Raw genomic sequence first — 18,280 nt, 5'->3', positions numbered from 1 at the left:
CTTTTTTTTTTTTTTTTTTGAGACGGAGTTTCACTCATGTTACCCAGGCTGGAGTGCAATGGCGCAATCTCGGCTCACCGCAACCTCCGCCTCCTGGGTTCAGGCAATTCTCCTGCCTCAGCCTCCTGAGTGGCTGGGATTACAGGCACGCACCACCATGCCCAGCTAATTTTTTGTATTTTTAGTAGAGACGGGGTTTCACCGTGTTGACCAGGATGGTCTCGATCTCTTGACCTCGTGATCCACCCGCCTCGGCCTCCCAAAGTGCTGGGATTACAGGCTTGAGCCACCGCACCCGGCCCTGAGCAGATTCTTATCATAAGCTAACAAAGCCACTCAGTCTTAAAGATGAATAATAAAGACTTTAAATGATTAAAAATGGAGACAAAGTGACACTTCAGTGGTCCTGCAGTGGGTGGACATAGTCATGTGATATTTTCAGAGTAAGCTAGGTTTCAGTAACACACACACACACGCACGCACGCACACGCACACATGCACACAAAAGATCAGAAAAATGTATAGAATCATGGGGAATTTGCCATACAGTTTTGGGTTTGGGCTTGCTATTATTTGCTGCACCTTGGGCATGTTACATAACCTCCCTAAGCCTTAATTTCCTCCGCTATAAAATAAGGATAAAAGTACCTTAAATAGTGGTTGTGAAAATTAGAGACAATGTAGGTTGCGTACATAGTACAGTGCTTGGCACATAATGGGTATTTGGTAACCCTCTCCCCCAGCGGGGTTTTTAAGTTTTTGTGTTTATTTTAAGGTCCATATTGTATACAGTCATCCCTCAGTATATGCAGGGGGTTGGTTCCAGGGCCTTCTGAGTATACCAAAATCTGTGCATGCTCAAGTCCTGCATTTGGCCCTGTGGAACCCGAATCTTTGAGAAGCTGGCCTTCCCTATATGTGGGTTTTGCTTCCTGAGAATACTGGGTTTTCGACCTACATTTCGTTGGAAAAAAACCCTTGCTTTTAAGTGGACCCAAGCTATTGAAATCCGTATTGTTCAAAGGTCAATTGTATTTCACTTTGAAGGACTAGTCCTCAGCAAGCCCATCTTCCAAATGACTCAATGATGCTCACACTCAAGACCATATCTTATTAAGTGGTTCATTTAGAGACTCTTTCCCATGCAGATTTGCAAGCAGAGTGTGTAAAAATCACACATTGCACTTGTTGCCTGGCAGCACGTGTCCTTGAGTGGTAGTACATGGCTTGCATTGTAATGTTATCACTGCTGGGGCCAGCTGGCTAGACATGTACTGCCACATGAGCTAGGGACTCCATTCCTCAACAAAACAGCCGCCAGCACTAGGGTTAACAGAAAATGACAAACCAGGCATGGATGAGGGAGGCGCCAGCACAGCAGCGGGATGTCCTTTGATTTGCTTCTGTTATTTGCATGTCTCTCTTGTGATGTCTGTGAAATGTTTAGAATGACAAAGTTTTTAAAAGACCTGCTGACTCCGCCTGAAAAATGTGAAAAACCTCCCGTTTAGAGACCTATTATGTCCAGCTAGCCTGCATTTTCTATATCTTTTTCTTTATTTTTTATTAATGCAAACATTTGCATGAAGACAGAACCTTTGTTTCTTAAAGAGTTCATCTGCTCCTGCTGCTTACTGGCCCTGCCACGCAAGAGCACAACAGAACCTTTGTTAGGCTTTCAGCAAAGCTGTTTATGAACGGTGGCTTACTGAGGACTGCTTCCTGTGCTGTGTGCTTCCATTTTGTCTAAAAAGAAAAAAAGAAAATAGTTCTTAGGAGTGAAAAGAATTTGGACTTTCTTTTATTCAAGTCCTGGATGTTGAAATGACAAGTAGCCCCCAAATTTGTGAGGTACTGGTAATTGCATCGAATGCATTTTTTTACTTTACCTTGAACATAATGAGGCTCTTAGTGACAATAGAGGGAACAAGTGCCTTCTCATTGGAAGAGAGAGAAGGAACAGTAAAAAGGCAACAGAAAGAGTGGTTGAGAACAGGACAAAAGTGGCTTACTGTAAGAACCCCAATATTGTAATAGAATGTGTTTTGGTATTTAGTGTTTCCCACCTGGGAGGCACAGTCCTAAAACGATTGAGTTGAATAAAGAACAGCATCACAGTTTATAAATAGTGGATACAGTTTGTATGTTCATTCAGTAAATATTTGAATGTCTGCCATGTGGAAGACACTGAATGGTCCTGAGCGTTAAAGGAAAATAAAGATAAATGAATCATGGTGCCTATCTTTAAGGATCAGGACATCTAACAAAGAAGATAACGTATGTGTAACAGAAATAACTCTATATCAAGATAGAAAGTGCCACCGGAAATATTTAAAATAGGTGTTTAGAGAGTTCAGGAAGAGGAAAGATTGCTTCCAGCTGGGACAGAATCAGGGAAAGGTTCACGAAGAAGGTGGCATTTGAGTTGGGCCTGGCAGGAAAGGTAGGATTGAACATTGCAACATTCTTAAAAATGGTGAGTCAAAAATTATGTTGGTCTAATAAAACGGATCCAAAGGACGTTTCTATAGGGTACTTTGGTGGTGTTTTTATACCATTAATTTAGATGATATGTTAAGTGTTGATATGAGTTTTCTGTGTACACTAAACTGGGGCCTCTTGGTCTAGCCTATGCTTTTCCAACCATTGTGCCCCGTACGGTTTTTGTGCACTTTGGCCTAGGCCTTTTTGTATCTATAAATATCTACAATGGCATCCTTTACTTTCATAACAAAAATAGAAACTCAAAGGGATTATTGAGCATTATTACAGCTATATCTCATAAACAGAATGTGGAGATAGTTCTTAGTGGGGATTTGACATGTGAGACTATTTGAAAAAGAATCCCTACCTTTGTGCAGAGCCACATCAACCACAAGAGAGAGGATAGGGAATTCTAAGCCCATGAGTTTTCAGCTACTTTAAATGAGAACTTTTCTGTATCTTTTTGTCTTTAGAAAAAATGAGATCCTGTTACTGTTAGCTCAGTTGTTGTGAATGCCAACTAATTTTTATGTAATATTTTTAATGTAAAATGCCAAGTCAGTAAGTTGTTGCATTAGTATCTTATTGCATTAATATCACTAATCTGTATATCCATAGTTAAATTGCATATTAACAGTTTAATATTAATCTGTAAATTTAATGATAATCTATAAATAAATGGTTTGCCCCCAAAGGCTATGCCTTTTTTTTTTTTTTTTTTTTTAAGAGAGTGGGTTCTTACTGTTGTTTGTCTTGAACTTCTGGACTCAAGGGATCTTCCTGCCTCAGCCTCCTGAGTAACTGGGACCACAGGCATGCACCACCATGCCCGGCTGTAAGATGATAACTTTTGTGCTACAGCACAATTAATTTTCACCTTGTAACTTTATTACTTCCCTGTTTGACAACATTATAAGTGGCATATGATTTACTCTATGTTTAGCAATTTACAGGTTTTTTTTTTTTTAACCCATGGTACGTTCTGGAAAATAGTTATGTGAATGTTTATGGTGTTGACTTGATAACTATACTGCTCTATGAGTAACTATTTTTGCAAAGTTATTGCTATGACAGTTATTACTTGGGTTCTTCATATGTCCCTCAGATTGTAACTGTGGGAAACTTAAGTGCTACTTTAGATTTCTCTGGTGTCAGGAAGTACATTTTGTTATGGTCAGCTAGCTGAGTGCTTTAAGTTTGAACCTCTATGAAAATCTCCTTTAAACAAAAAACAGGCTGGGTGTGGTGGCTCATGCCTATAATCCCAGCACTTTGGGAGGCTGAGGCGGGCAGATCACCTGAGGTCAAGAGTTTGAGACCAGCCTGGTCAACATGGCAAAATCCCGTCTCTACTAAAAGTACAAAAATTATCTGGGTGTGGTGGCGGGCGTCTGTAATTCCAGCTACTCAGGAGGCTGAGGCAGGAGAATTGCTTGAACCCGGGAGGCAGAAGTTGCAGTGAGCCAAGATCGTGCCACTGCATTCCAGCCTGGGCGACAAGAGCTAGACTCCATTCCGAAAAAAAAGATTCTGTAGTTTCTGGCACTTGAAATTGCAGCACTCCAACCTATGAATGCTGTATTATTATGAGATTTAGGCTGGAAATACTGAGGCAGTAGGATTTAAGCAGTTATCCTTAACTGACATCCCAAAACTATAAAAACACCAGTTTTAGAAAGGAGAAAGGAAGAAGGGAGGATTAATTGTTGACCAGAGACTATTTTGAATGTCAAGGCACTCAGCTTTGCACAGCTATTAACCAGTACAATACCCCTTTTAGTTGAGGGAAATAGACTTTAGTTTTTCATCCTCTACTTAACATAAAGATCTTTAGTCACCTCTTGTTTTCTGGTTGTCACAGGTGATGTTAGCATATGTGTAATGCTTTGTTTGCCTTTGGCGTGTCTTTTACACTTTGGTGGTTTGGATGCATAGATGCAATGTATTGCTTTTGACTGTTTTATAATTAACAATTATAAAATAGAAGGTCGTTCCTTAATTTGCAAATTTGTTCTCAGAAAGTTCCATTTGATACATGTCATACTGCATGGCTCTTTAAAGGTGGCAGTATCATGCAATGCAGACTGGAATATAGGATAATAGGCTTATACACTTGGAGTTGAGAAGGCCTTTTTGAATAGGACACAAAGCATGCCGAAAAAGCTGTAGATACTTCTTTTGACTGTATCAACATTTAAAACTTCTGCATAATGAAAGATACCACAGACAAGTTAAAAGAGAAGCCATGAAGTAGACGTATGTATTTTTGACATATATAGAAGTCAAGAAGAAGAAGAAAAAAGACAACTAGAGAGGCAAATTGGCAAAGGATAAGAAATACAAATAAACATGAAAATTTGCTTAACTTTATTTGTAATCCAGAAAAGTAAAATTAAAACAACAGAGAGAAGCTATTTTATAACTATTAAATTGGCAAAATTAAAAAGCATTAGGCCCAGGATAGTGAAAATAGATACTCATACGGCTGGTAGGAGTATAAATTGGAATAACTAATTTGTAAAAGCAATTGTCTATCTCTGGTAAACATGAAGATATCCTGTATATCCTATGAAATGCCAATTCCATCTTTAGGTATCTATCTTAGAAAAACTCTTGCACATACGTACAGGAAAACATGTATAAGAATGTTCAACACAGCTCAGTTTGTTATAGTGAAAACATGGAAACAACCTAAATGTTTATCAATAGGGAAATATTTACCTATGAACTATGAAAAGGGTAAGTCAGTTCGATATTGTTTTATAAAAGATCTCCAGGCATTGTTGAATAAAAAGAAACAGGATGCAGAAAAGTATATATCATATACTTAAAAACAACTTAAAACATAAAAATAAAACAAGCTCACAAACTATATTTCTGTATTTTTGAAAGTATGCATCCCAAACTGATAATAGTTGTTGACTATGGGAAGTAGGTTTGGTCTTTAGCTTTATCTGTATTATTTGAACCTTTAAAAATTATTGTATGTTTAGGCTGGGCATGGTGGCTCATGCCTGTAATCCAAGCACTTTGGAGGTCAAGGTGGGCGGATCACCTGAGGTTGGGAGTTCAAGACCAGCCCAACCAATATGGTGAAACCCCGTCTATATTTAAAAAAAAAAAAAAACAAAAAAACAAAACAAAAAAAAACTATTTAAAAAAAAAAAGAAATAAATAAATAAAAATAAAAAAATAAAAATTATTGTATGTTTAACTAGAAATAAAGATTTTTTTTTAAATTTAAAGATCGTATCAATACTGTGATTTACCAATTTAAGCTTCTTAATACTATAAAGTATTAACAGTGAAGAGCTAGCAATTTCTAGATAATGCAGTGTTTAAGATAGGACACATTGTAGGTTTTTGGATTTTTCTTGTTTTGCTTTCATTGGTTTTGAGAGGTAGTGGGGTGAATGGAAGAACATGAGCTTTGGAGTCAAATCTAAGTTTAAATCCACATTCTGCCATTTATTTAGACTTTGGGCAGATTTCTTAACCTCCCTAAGCTTTTAAAAAATGCTATTACCCACTTCATTGGGTTGTATAAGAATTACATGTGCTGGTTTTCCTCATTTCCCCATTCCCTTTGGTTAAGGGAAATTGGGGTAGTGTGGTCTAAGATCAAAGACTGTCTTTATGGATGACAAAATGTTTCACAAGAACACACTGTATGCTTGGACCAGGACATACCAGGAGAGATGGAGGATGTAAATAATTACTTTTAGAGGTCTGTTAACTTCTTAAACCATTAAGCTATCTATCTGTACCTCACAAGCTAAAATACTAGATTATGTTGGTGATTTATAAATGATATTGAACTTGAAACTTCTAAGTAGTTTACATGACAGGTTATTGATTAACAGGTTTACTTTTCTTATCTTAGAGAGCATTCTAATTTAGTTTAGCAAACATTTATTTGTGCCTTGCAGCATCTCAATCTCAAGAGGCCTCATTGACCAAAATAATGTCTCAAAAGGGAGGGAGGAAACACCCTATGTATTTATCAATTTATTTATCAAAATCTGGCAAGGGAGGAAAAAGTCAGGTTTAAAGTTGAGTATATGTATATACTCTGCTTTTCACTTGTACTGCTATTGCCCGTGTGTATATTTGTTAATATTATATATAGCAATTCATATGAAGATTTTTTTTTTCCAGTGTGGCTTACTTATTCTAGTATTGGGACTCTGTATTAAATAATAATTGTGTCAGGTGCGGTGGCTCACACCTGTAATCCCAGCACTTTGGGAGGCCAAGGCGGGTGGATCACCTGAGGTCAGGAGTTCAAGACCAGCCTGGCCAACATGGTGAAACCCTCATCTCTACCAAAAATACAAAAATTAGCCGGACATGGTGGTAGGCACCTGTAATCTCAGCTACTCGGGAGGCTGAGGCAGGGAGAATTGCTTGAACCCAGGAGGTGGAGGTTGCAGTGAACCAAGACTGCGCCATTGCACTCCAGTCTGGGCAATAAGAGCAAAACTCTGTCTCAAAATAATAATAATAATAATAATAATTATTATTATTATTATTTAAAAAGAGTGCTTTAACTAATGTTAAGGTGGAAATTCTAGATCCCTCAAGCAAAAATTTCCAAATAGGACTCCTTATCATTTAATAGTGAAATAAATAACACTTTGATGGTATTTATGCTTGGAAAGAGAATAAAAAGAAATAGTTTTGGACTTTCCCTATATAAATTAGGGCCTGCTGAATAATTAGCAGTTAATAAATGAATGCTTCCTACAAGTTTAAAGGCTACACCTGAAATGGGTATAAGATGATGTGTATTTTTGCAGGTGTAGGTTTCATATAGCCCAAGAATCCTTGAAGATAATCTAAACATCTTGGTTTGATGAACAGAACTTTCAATAAGGGGGCAGGGGGCTAATATTGTTTGAGCACTTACTATGTGCCAAGCACTATTCTAAGATAATTACATAGATTATTTTATTTAATCCTCACCACAGTCTTCTGTGGTAGGTACTAGTATTGCCCAATTTTATAGAAAAGGGCAGAGAGATAAGGTAACTTATGTAAAGTCACATAGTCAGTAAATGACAGAGCTAGAAATCAAATCCAGGTTCACTTGGCTCAAGAGCCCATGTTCTTAACCATTGCAGTAAAAATTGTTACACTGTTTTAATCTATAGAGTCAGCATGTAGCAATAATAATATCATTAACATGTTACTTTTTGTATATATTGAATGCTTTCTAAAGAAGTAGTTTATTATCAGACATATTCTTAGAATCATACCCATTTTATGGCAGGATTGACTGTTGTAAAGAGATTAAGTGATCAACATGGGGTGTGTCAACAGAACCAAGAAGTTTCTGATCCACAATTGCCTCCACTTGCTAGGTTAACATAAGGATTATATAGTGTTTACTTACATTTGCCTTAGATTTTTCAGTATAGCATGATGAAGTTCTAAATGCTTATCTCAGACACAGTGATGCTATCTGAGCAAGACATGGACGATTGGGCATTAGTGTGGATTTTAGGACACTGGAGCATTATAGGTACATGTTAGAAAACTTAATCCTCATCTTGTTGTGGAAGTCACGGCAAAGCCAAAGAGGAAAGCCTGTCTTAAATGCTTTTCCTTTTCCAAGAGGCCAGCTATGTGCCCAGATATCTTCGCCCTCCAGCTATGCAGGTGTGCTGTTTTTATTCTTTAATCATTCACATAAATTAAAGCCTATTCCTTTGCATTAAAAAAATATATGTAAAATGACACTCTCCATGTTTTATTGCCAGGCAAGAGCTTTGAACTTTGTCTCATTGAAGTTTGATAAACTAAGGATTTTCCAGTTTTGGGTGGTACCCTTAACCACAGAGAGAACATTAGACTGATAAGAGCTGCAGGTGAAGGAAACCACCAGGGCACAGCAGTTAGAGAGAGCTTCACACTTGGCTGTTGGCTGGTGTAAAACTCTCTGCTGGGAGGAACTTTTCTTCTTAGCTTCTTCCCTTCACCCACAGATAAAAATAACACCAGGGCTTTCTCTCTCTCTCTCTCTCTCTCTCTCTCTATCTCTCTCTCTCTCTCTCTCTTTTGAGAAGGAGTCTTGCTCTGTTACCCAGGCTACAGTGTAGTGGCATGATCTCAGCTCACTGCAACCTCTGCCTCCTGGGTTCAGTGATTCTCCTGCCTCAACCTCCGGAGTAACTGGGATTACAGGTGCCCACCACCGCGACTCACTAATTTTTGTATTTTTAGTAGAGATGGGGTTTCACCATCTTGGCCAGGCTGGTCTCGAACTCCTGACCTTGTGATCCACCTGCCTTGGCCTCCCAAACTGCTGGGATTACAAGCATGACCCATCGCACCTGGCCAAGAACACTAGGGCTTTCTGTTTCTACTTTGTGAACTAGCAATGGATGGGATGGTTCTTTTCAAGAAGCTTTGAAATTTAGGGACAAGTTCTAACTTCACAGAAATGCTGACTGGTATGAAGGTGGGGGGACAGGACAGATAGACACACACACATATAAATTCACATGGACCCAAATGGACCATATCTCTCAGGTGATTTTATTGTCAACATACATTCCTATCTTTGTGCATTATGTAAAATCAAGATAATTTTTACTTCCATAACTGACTATAAAGTATTAATGGTGAGGCAGTGTGTTAAGAGAATGGATTCTTGGTATTAGGCAAACCTTGGTTCAAATCTTGGCTTTTCTTCCCACTGGCTATGTAAATTATTTTAATTTTGTAAGTCTCAGTTCTTCCACTTATAAAAATAGAAGTATAAGAATAACTATTGGCTGGGCATGGTGGCTGATGCCTGTAATCCCAACACTTTGTGAGGCCGAGGTGGGTGGATCACCTGAGGTTGGGAGTTTGAGACTAGCCTGACTGACATGGAGAAAACCCATCTCTACTAAAAATACAAATTTAGCAAGGTGTGGTGCTCATGCCTGTAATCCCAGCTACTTGGGAGGCTGAGGCTTGAGAATTGCTTGAACCCGGGAGGCGGAGGTTGTGGTGAGCCAAGATTGCACCAGTGGACTCCAGCCTGGGCAAGAAGAATAAAACTCTTTCTCAAAAAAAAACCCCAAGAAAAAAGAGAATATTATAGGATTGTATTTGGAACAAATAGAATAAAGCATGAAAACAATTAGTACAGAGTACTATATCTGTCACATTGTTGTTTAATAACATTTTAAAAGTTTTCTAAAATGGTAGCTGTTATTTGTAATATTAAACTAAATATCTGACTGGCAGATAAATGTTAAACATGTATGGCCCAATATTTTTCCTTCTTTTTTATATTTTTGGTATAAAGTTTATTTTCCAGAAAATTCTTCCTTTTTTTTCTCTAGAAGGACAAAAGTACTTTAACTTTTACTGCTCTGAAAATATTTCTCCTGTAAAGGGCTTTCACATTGACTCTGAGTCCCTGGAGCTAGGGAGGAGAAACAGCAGGATTTGCTTCTAAGTAGAGCTCTTTCATTTCTACCATCAAAAAGAAAAAAAAAAAACCCTATTCTAGCCTTAGATAGAGCTAAGTCATAAAAGGCCACATAGCCCAAGGAATGAATCATTTCGTAAGATCAGGATAAGCCGGTAAAAGAAAGGAAGAAGAATACAGAGTTGAAAATGCTGCTGATTTTAATGTTTCTCTGTCCATTTTTTCCCTCCCAATTTAATGTACACCTAATTATAATTATCGTATTTTGAAAACAATGCCAGAAATTGGCAGGTATTATCTCACAGCTTCACACCCAGTTTTAGCCATTTCTTAAAGAAACAGTTTTCTAGCCCAGGCGTGGTGGCTCATGCCTGTAATGCCAGCAATTTGGGAGGCCGCAGCGGGCAGGTCTCCTGAGGTTGGGAGTTTGAGACTAGCCTGACTGACATGGAAAAACCCCATCTCTACTAAAAATATAAAGTTAGCTGGGCATGGTGGCACATGCCTGTAATCTCTGCTACTCGAGAGGCTGAGGCAAGAGAATCGCTTGAACCTGGTAGGCAGAAGTTGCAGTGAGCCGAGATCGCGCCATTATTCTCCAACCTGGGCAACAAGAGCAAAATTACATCTCAAAAAAAACAAACAAAAACAGTTTTCTAGTTGGATGAACTGTTGAGTTGAGGCACTGATTTTGTTTCACCTCTTTTTGGGTGGGGGAAGGGGTGGGCAGCCAGTGTTTGCAGTGGTTGATAGTTGTTAGTTTTGGGAAGCACTCGTTTAGGTAGATGGAGTCACAGAATGTAAACAGGTCATCCATCTGAACTTTAGGCTGCGGGGCATGTGGTAAAACCTTAGGTCACCATGGTCATAATGGTCAAGTGAAGACTCTTGAGCTCAGGTTGGTAGATTAACTTACTCGTTTTATGAGCTTCACTAGACTACCAGGACTTCAGAAAAAGTTTTTGGAAACACTGATTTTTTTTTTGTAAATTTTAAGTAATTCTTTCACATTTTCCTGAGGAATGAAACTGAAAGAGGCAAATGTCTACTTTGGCAGCAACTTCATGGAATTGCTTTTTGGAAGGATATTCATCACTTTGGGTTTTTTGTTCTCACTGTTCCAGAAGAAAGTATTTTCCTGAATTTTTTATGGTAAAGGGGAACACCAAATTGGAAGGTTCTATGTAAAGTTTGTCAGGATACCACTGTCATACCTAAGGACAAAACTCAGAGAAGGGGAAGAAGTATTTATTGAGTACCTGACATCTAAGAAGTTCTGGCCTATGTTGTTTACTGAAGTAAACTCCCAATAACATTTTGAGATAGGCTTTTAAGGAAACACGTTATCAGTCACGTACTATGTACCAAGCACATAGTGGTGTTTTACCTGTACTGTCTTATTTAATTCTCATAACCCTGTAATGTAAGTACCATAATTATCCCCATTTTACCATGAAGAAATAGGCTTGAAGAGTAATTTGTTTATGGTCACATAACTAGGAAGCAGCAGAACTGAGAATGGAGCTCTTGACTCTCTGAAGTCCAAAGCCCAAGCTCTTAACCAGTAATTCTTTTTTTTTTTTTTTTTTAATTGTACTTTGGGTTCTGGGGTACATGTGTAGATCATGCAAGATTGTTACATAGGTACATACATGGCAAGGTGGTTTGCTGCCTCCATCTCCCCATCACCTATATCTGGCATTTCTCCCCATGTTATCTCTCCCCAATCTCCCCACCTCCCACTGTCCCTCCCCTAGTCCCCCACAACAGACCCCAGTGTGTGATGCTTCTCTCCCTGTGTCCATGTGTTCTCATTGTTCAATACCCACCTATGAGTGAGAACATGTGGTGTTTGATTTTCTGTTTTGTGTCAGTTTGCTGAGAATGATGGTTTCCAGGTTCATCCATTTCCCTACAAAGGACATGAACTCATTGTTTTTTATGGCCGCATAGTATTACATGATGTATATGTGCCACATTTTTCTTGTCCAGTCTATCATCGATGGGCATTTGTGTTGGTTCCAGGTCTTTGCTATTGTAAACAGTGCTGCAGTGAACATATGTGTGCATGTGTCTTTGTAATAGAACGATTTATAATCCTTTGGGTATATACCCAGTAATGGGATTGCTGGGTCAAATGGAATTTCTATTTCTAGGTCCTTGAGGAATCGCCACACTATCTTCCACAATGGTTGAACTAATTTACACTCCCACCAACTGTGTAAAAGTGTTCCTATTTCTCCACATCCTCTCTAGCATCTGTTGTCTCCAGATTTTTTAATGGTTGTCATTCTAACCGGCATGAGATGGTATCTCAATGTACTTAAGAATACATAGGAAGCAATCCGGTGGGGGGGGGTACTTGTTAAAAATTACTCGGCTCCAGTAAGAAATTTAAGATCACTTAATTTGGGACAGTGCTAGACTATAAATCTGCATTTTTCTTTCTTTTTTTTTGAGATAGAGTCTCATTCTGTTGCCAGGCTGGAGTGCAGTGGCACGACCTCGGATCACTGCAATCTCTGCCTCCCGGGTTCAAGCGATTCTCTTGCCTCAGCCTTCCAAGTAGCTGGAACTACAGGCGCACACCACCAAGCCTAGGCTCATTTTTGTATTTTTAGTGGAGACGGGGTTTCACCATGTTGGCCAGGATGGTCTTGATCTCTTGACCTTGTGATCCGCCCACTTTGGCCTCCCAAAGTGCTGGGATTACAGGTGTGAGCCACTGCACCTGGTCAAATATAAATCTGCATTTTAAACAGGGCATCCCAGGGATTCAGATCAAGAAATTGATTGACCATATTTTGAGAAACATAGATTATATTGCTTTCCACACTTGATAAAGAAAGAAAAGAGGTGCAGACTAAGTAACTATCCAAGATTAAGCTACCAAAGATAGAGCCATGATTCAAACTCAGGTCTGTCTCACTCCAATACTCATACTTTTTATTATATGCCCATGATTAACTCACACATTTCCAAGTCACAACAAATGCAGAAAACGTGATATCTAACACACCGAGCCACACAGATTTCATGGTCTTGTTGTTTACCTAAGTTAATAACTACATATACACTAGTATTAAAATTTTCATGGTCCTTAAACTTTTCCAGTGACTTAAAAAAAAAAATTAAACAATGGAGCCTGGGTGCAGTGGCTCACACCTGTAAGCTGAGCACTTTGGGAGGCTGAGGTGGGTGGATCACAAGGAGTTCGAGACCAGCCTGGCCAATATGGTGACATCCCGTCTCTACCAAAAATACAAAAATTAGTCGGGTGTGGTGGTGGGAGCCTGTAGTCCCAGCTACTTGGGAGGCAGAGGCAGTAGAATTGCTTCAACCTGGGAGGTGGAGGTTGCAGTGAGCTGAGATCGCCTCATTGCACTACAGCCTGGGCAACAGAGTGAGATCACTCTGTCTCAAAAAAAAAAGCAAGACAAAAACCAAAAAACCTGAGTTTTCTGTTTTTCTTTTATGAGATGAAGTCTGATCCTGTTGCCAGGCTGGAGTACAGTGGCATGTTCTCGGCTTACTGCAACCTCCACCTCCTGGGTTCAAGCAATTTTCTGCTGCAGCTTCCTGAGTAGCTGGGATCATAGGCGTATGTCACTGTGTCTGGCTAATTTTTGTATTATTAGTAGAGACAGGGTTTCACCATGTTGCCAGGCTGGTTTCAAACTCTGCCCTCAAGTGATCCACCTGCCTCAGTCTCCCAAAGTGTTGGGATTACAGGCATGAGCCACCACACCCGACCAGAGTTTACTTTTCTTCTTTTCTTTTTCTTTTACTTTTCTTTTCTTTTTTCTTTTTTTTTTTTTTGAGACAGAGTTTTACTCTGTCACCCACGCTGGAGTGCAGTGACGCAATCTCGGCTCACTGCAGCCTCTGCCTCTTGGGTTCAAGCAGTTCTCCTGCTCAGCCTCCTGAGTACAGGAGGTGCCACACACCCAGCTAATTTTTGTATTTTTAATAGAGATGGGGTTTCACCATGTTGGTCAGGCTGGTCTCAAACTCCTGACCTCGTGATTCGCTGCCTCGGCCTCCCAAAGTGCTGGGATTACAGGTGTGAGCCACCGTGCCCGATCTAGAGTTTTCTTTACAATCAGACCATCCATGCTTCAAGTGTGGAATCACTGACTTCCTGGGATAAGTTTCTGACACAGAAGTGGAAAAGAATAGAAGGAGGTAGAAAGAAAATAACTTCCAGGTATATCTGCTGAATGGTGCTAAATTTCTTCAGCCCACTGTTGTCACTGAAATGAAGAATGAAGGGTTGATGCTAATACTAGCAGCCAGTCAAATGGCAATAGGTCACGTTCTCATCATCTGCCAATCTATCCTTTGAGACCGTAGTTCAGTTAGGGCCAGCAAGTTTGCATTGCCTATTCCAATCCATTTCATCAGACAGAGCCAACACCTGGATTGCCTTACACATGGCTTCCTACTAGGACTGGGAGAATTCTTTTTTTAATCTTTCTCTCATTTTCTCTTTCTCTCTTGCTATTTGATTGTAGCTCAGCGACATGTCCTCACCTACATGGAGGATGCAGTGTGCCAGCTGCTAGAGAACAGGGAAGATATTAGCCAATATGGCATTGCCAGGTTCTTCACTGAATAGTAAGTACATGAATGTTTTACTAATACAGTGAACCCAGAGGAGGCACTTGGAAGCAGGCAGGATACTTGAAGAATAGAGCAGAACAATACTGAGTTTGTAGTGGCAGTGAATGCTTGGTTTTGGTAGGTTGGTCGTGGGCTGCCCAAACATGTTTTGGAGCATGCCTGTGGTGCAGCTAGTTTTGTTCAGTGATGTCTCATGAATGGTTATGTCTACAGTTGCTTAACAACTGCTTGTTTGATCTATTAGATCTGTTTCTTTAAGTTCCTCTTACAATTTATAACTTTCTCCTTTATTCAAAATATTCACCTGAATTTCCTTTAGTTGGTGTTCATCTGGCCTGTTTTTTTCATGGCTGGCTTTTCTCACGGAATTGTTTAGGATAATATTCCTCTGCAGTTTTCTTTCTACAGGATGCTGTGCCAGCCACTTAAAGAGTATTTCTAATCAACAAAGTGAAGAGACAACCCACAGAATGGGAGAAAATATTTGCAAACTACCCATCTGACAAGGGATTAATAACCAGAATATATAAGGAGCTCAAACATCTCTATAGGAAAACATCCAATAATCCCATCAAAAAATGGACAAAAGATTTGCATAGATATTTCTCAAAAGAAGACATACAAATGGCAAACAGGCATATGGAAAGGTGCTCAACGTCATTGATCATCAGAGAAATGCAAATCAAAACTACAATGAGATAACATTCCATCCCAGTTACAATGGCTTATCCAAAAGGCAGACAATAACAAATGCTGGAGAGGATGCAGAGAAAGGGAACCCTTCTACACTATTGATGGGGATGTAAGTCAGTACAACCACTGTGGAGAACAGTTTGGAGCTTCCTCAAAAAACTAGAAATAGGCCGGGTGCGGTGGCTCACGCCTATAATCCCAGCACTTTGGGAGGCCGAGGTGGGCGGATCACGAGGTCAAGAGATCGAGACCATCCTGGTCAACAAGGTGAAACCTCGTCTCTACTAAAAATACAAAAATTAGCTGGGCATGATGGTGCATGCCTGTAGTCCCAGCTACTCGGGAGGCTGAGGCAGGAGAATTGCTTGAACCCAGGAGGCGGAGGTTGCAGTGAGCCGAGATCGTGCCATTGCACTCCAGTCTGGGCAACAACAGCGAAACTCCAAAAAAAAAAAAAAAAAAAAACTAGAAATAGGGCTGCCATATGATCCAGCAATTCCACTGCTCAGTATATACTCAAAAGAAAGGAAATCTGTATATTGAGTAATATCAGTACTCCTATGTTTGTTGCAGCACTGGTTTAGAGTACTAAGATTTGGAAGCAATCAAAGTGTCCATCAACAGATGAACGGGTAAAGAAAATGTGGTACATATATACACAATGGAGTATTATTTAGCCCTAAAAAAGAATGAGATCCTGTCATTTGCAATAACATGAATGGAACTGAAGATCATTATGTTATGTGAAATAATCTAGGCACAGAAAGACAAATGTTACATGTTCTCACTTATTTGTGGGAATTTTTTTTTTTTTTTTTTTTTTTTGAGACAGAGTCTCACTCTATCGCCAGGCGCTAGGCTGGAGTGCAGTGGCACAATCTCGGCTCACTGCAACTTCTGCCTTCCGGGTTCAAGCAATTCTCCTGCCTCAGCTTCCCAAGTAGCTGGGACTGCAGGCACACGCCCCCACACCCAGCTAATTTTTGTATTTTTTTTTAGTAGAGACGGGGTTTCACCATGTTGGCCAGGATGGTCTCAATCTCTTGACCTGGTGATCCGCCCACCTTGGCCCCCCAAAGTGCTGGGATTACAGGCTTGAGCCACCTTGCTCGGCCATTTGTGGGAATCTTAAAACCAAAACAATTAAACTCATGGACAAAGAGAATAGAAGGATGGTTACCAGAGGTTGGGAAGGTTAGCGGGGGGGCTGAGGGAAGAGATAGCGATGGTTAATGCGTACAAAACAATAAGACCTGCTATTTGATAGCACAACAGGGTGACTATAATCAATGATAACTTAATTGTACATTTTAAAATAATTAAAAGATAATTAAATTTAAAATAATTAAAAAATTGGATTATTTGTGACACAAAGGATAAATGCTTGATGGGGTGGATAAACTATTCTCTATGATATGATTATTTAATATTGCATGTCTGTATCAAAACATCTTATGTGCCCCCAAAATATATATGCCTACTATATACCCATGAAAATTAGAACTTAAAAAATTTTTAAAAAGGAATAGGAATATTTCTAGAGGGAGAATATCTTTTGTAGATTATATTTTTGAAAGGTCATACTTCTTTGTAAAGTATGCTTGGGATGTGTAAAAGTCAAAATGATTACTGCCTTTTTTTTTTTTTGAGACGGAATTTAACTCTGTTGTTCAGGCTGGAGTGCAGTGGCATCATCGTGGCTCACTGTAGCCTTGAAATCCTGGGCTCAAACAATCCTCCTGCCTCAACCTCCCCTGTAGCTGGCACTACAGGTATGTGCTATCATGCCCAACTAATTTAAAAATTTTTCTTTTGTAGAGACAGAGTTTCTATGTTGACTAGGCTGGCTTTGAACTCCGAGCCTCAAGTGATTCTCTCACCTTGGCCTCCCAAAGTGTTGGGATTGTAGGTGTGAGCCACCACACCCAACTGATTACTACTTTTTGAGTATCTCAGAAGTGTTTTGAGGTGGATTGAGATAATCACTTGAAAAACACATTAATCTTCTTTTTCTTCCAACTTTTAGATAGAGGGAGTACATGTGCAGGTTTGTTACATGAGTACATTGCTCCCAGGTAGTAAGCACAGTACCCAATAGGTAGTTATTGACCCATTGCTCCCCTCCCCCATCCCCTCTAGGAGTCCACTGTGTCTATTGCTCCCAAATTCATGTCCATGAATGCTCAATGTTTAGCTATCCCACTTATAAGTGAGAACATGTTGTATTTGGTTTTCTGTTTATACATTAATTCACTTAGGATTATGGCCTCTAGCTCTATCCATGTTGCTGCAAAGGACATGATTTCATTCTTTTTTATGGCCACATGGTATTCCATGGTATATGGGCACCATATTTTCTTTATCCAATCTACCTTGATGGCACCTAGGTTGATTCCATGTCTTTGCTACTGTGAATAGTTCAGTGATGAATGTATGAGTACATGGGGAGAATGATGTGTTTTCCTTTGGGTATATACCCACTAATGAATGGGACTGCCAAGTCAAATGCTATCTCTGTTTTAAGTTCTTTGAGAAATCTCCAAACTGATTTTCACAGTAGCTGAATTAATTTACATTCCCACCAACAGTGTGTAAGCATCCTCTTTCCTCAGCAGCCTTGCCAGCATCTGTAGTTTTTGACTTTTTAATAATAGTCACTCTGACTGGCATGAGATGGTATCTTATTGTGGTTTTGATTTGCATTTCTCTGATGATGAGTGATAATGAGCATTTTTTCATATGTTTCTTGGCCACTTGTATATCGTTTGACAAAGTGTCTGTTTATGTCCTTCGACCGTTTTTAAGTGGGGTTATTTGGTTTTTGCTTCTTGATTTAAGCTCCTTATAGATTCTGGATATTAGACCTTTGTTGGATGCATAGTTTGTGAATTTTTTTTTTCCCATTCTGTAGGTTGTCTGTTTATTGATAAGTTTCTTTTGCTGTGCAGAAGCTTTTTAGTTTAATTAGCTTTTTAGTTTGTCAGTTTTTGTTTTTGTTGCAATTGCTTTTGGAGACTTGGCCAAGAATTCTTTGCCAAGGCTGATGTTGAGAAG

At 39.4% G+C, this 18,280-nt stretch overlaps 1 protein-coding gene across 6 annotated transcripts in view; it reads left to right on the top strand.

Moving 5' to 3' along the window:
- Window positions 1-18,280, top strand: part of CUNH11orf49 (chromosome unknown C11orf49 homolog) — a 218,865-nt gene that overhangs the window by 31,589 nt on the left and 168,996 nt on the right. For 5 of the 6 annotated variants that reach the window (XM_032282272.1, XM_032282271.1, XM_032282268.1 and 2 more), the window contains one exon: window positions 14,425-14,527. The exons of the other annotated variant lie outside the window; for it this stretch is intronic. In XM_032282272.1, coding sequence (XP_032138163.1) covers window positions 14,425-14,527 — 103 coding nt within the window. The remainder of the gene's footprint in view (window positions 1-14,424; window positions 14,528-18,280) is intronic. 6 annotated transcript variants of the gene reach the window in all.

Source organism: Sapajus apella, unplaced genomic scaffold, assembly GCF_009761245.1.
Source record: "Sapajus apella isolate SASKATOON/1434 unplaced genomic scaffold, GSC_monkey_1.0 scaffold14, whole genome shotgun sequence".
Classification (NCBI taxonomy): domain Eukaryota; kingdom Metazoa; phylum Chordata; class Mammalia; order Primates; family Cebidae; genus Sapajus; species Sapajus apella.
The sequence above is the reverse complement of the archived record's forward strand: the minus strand, read 5'-3'. Positions and strand labels throughout refer to the sequence as shown.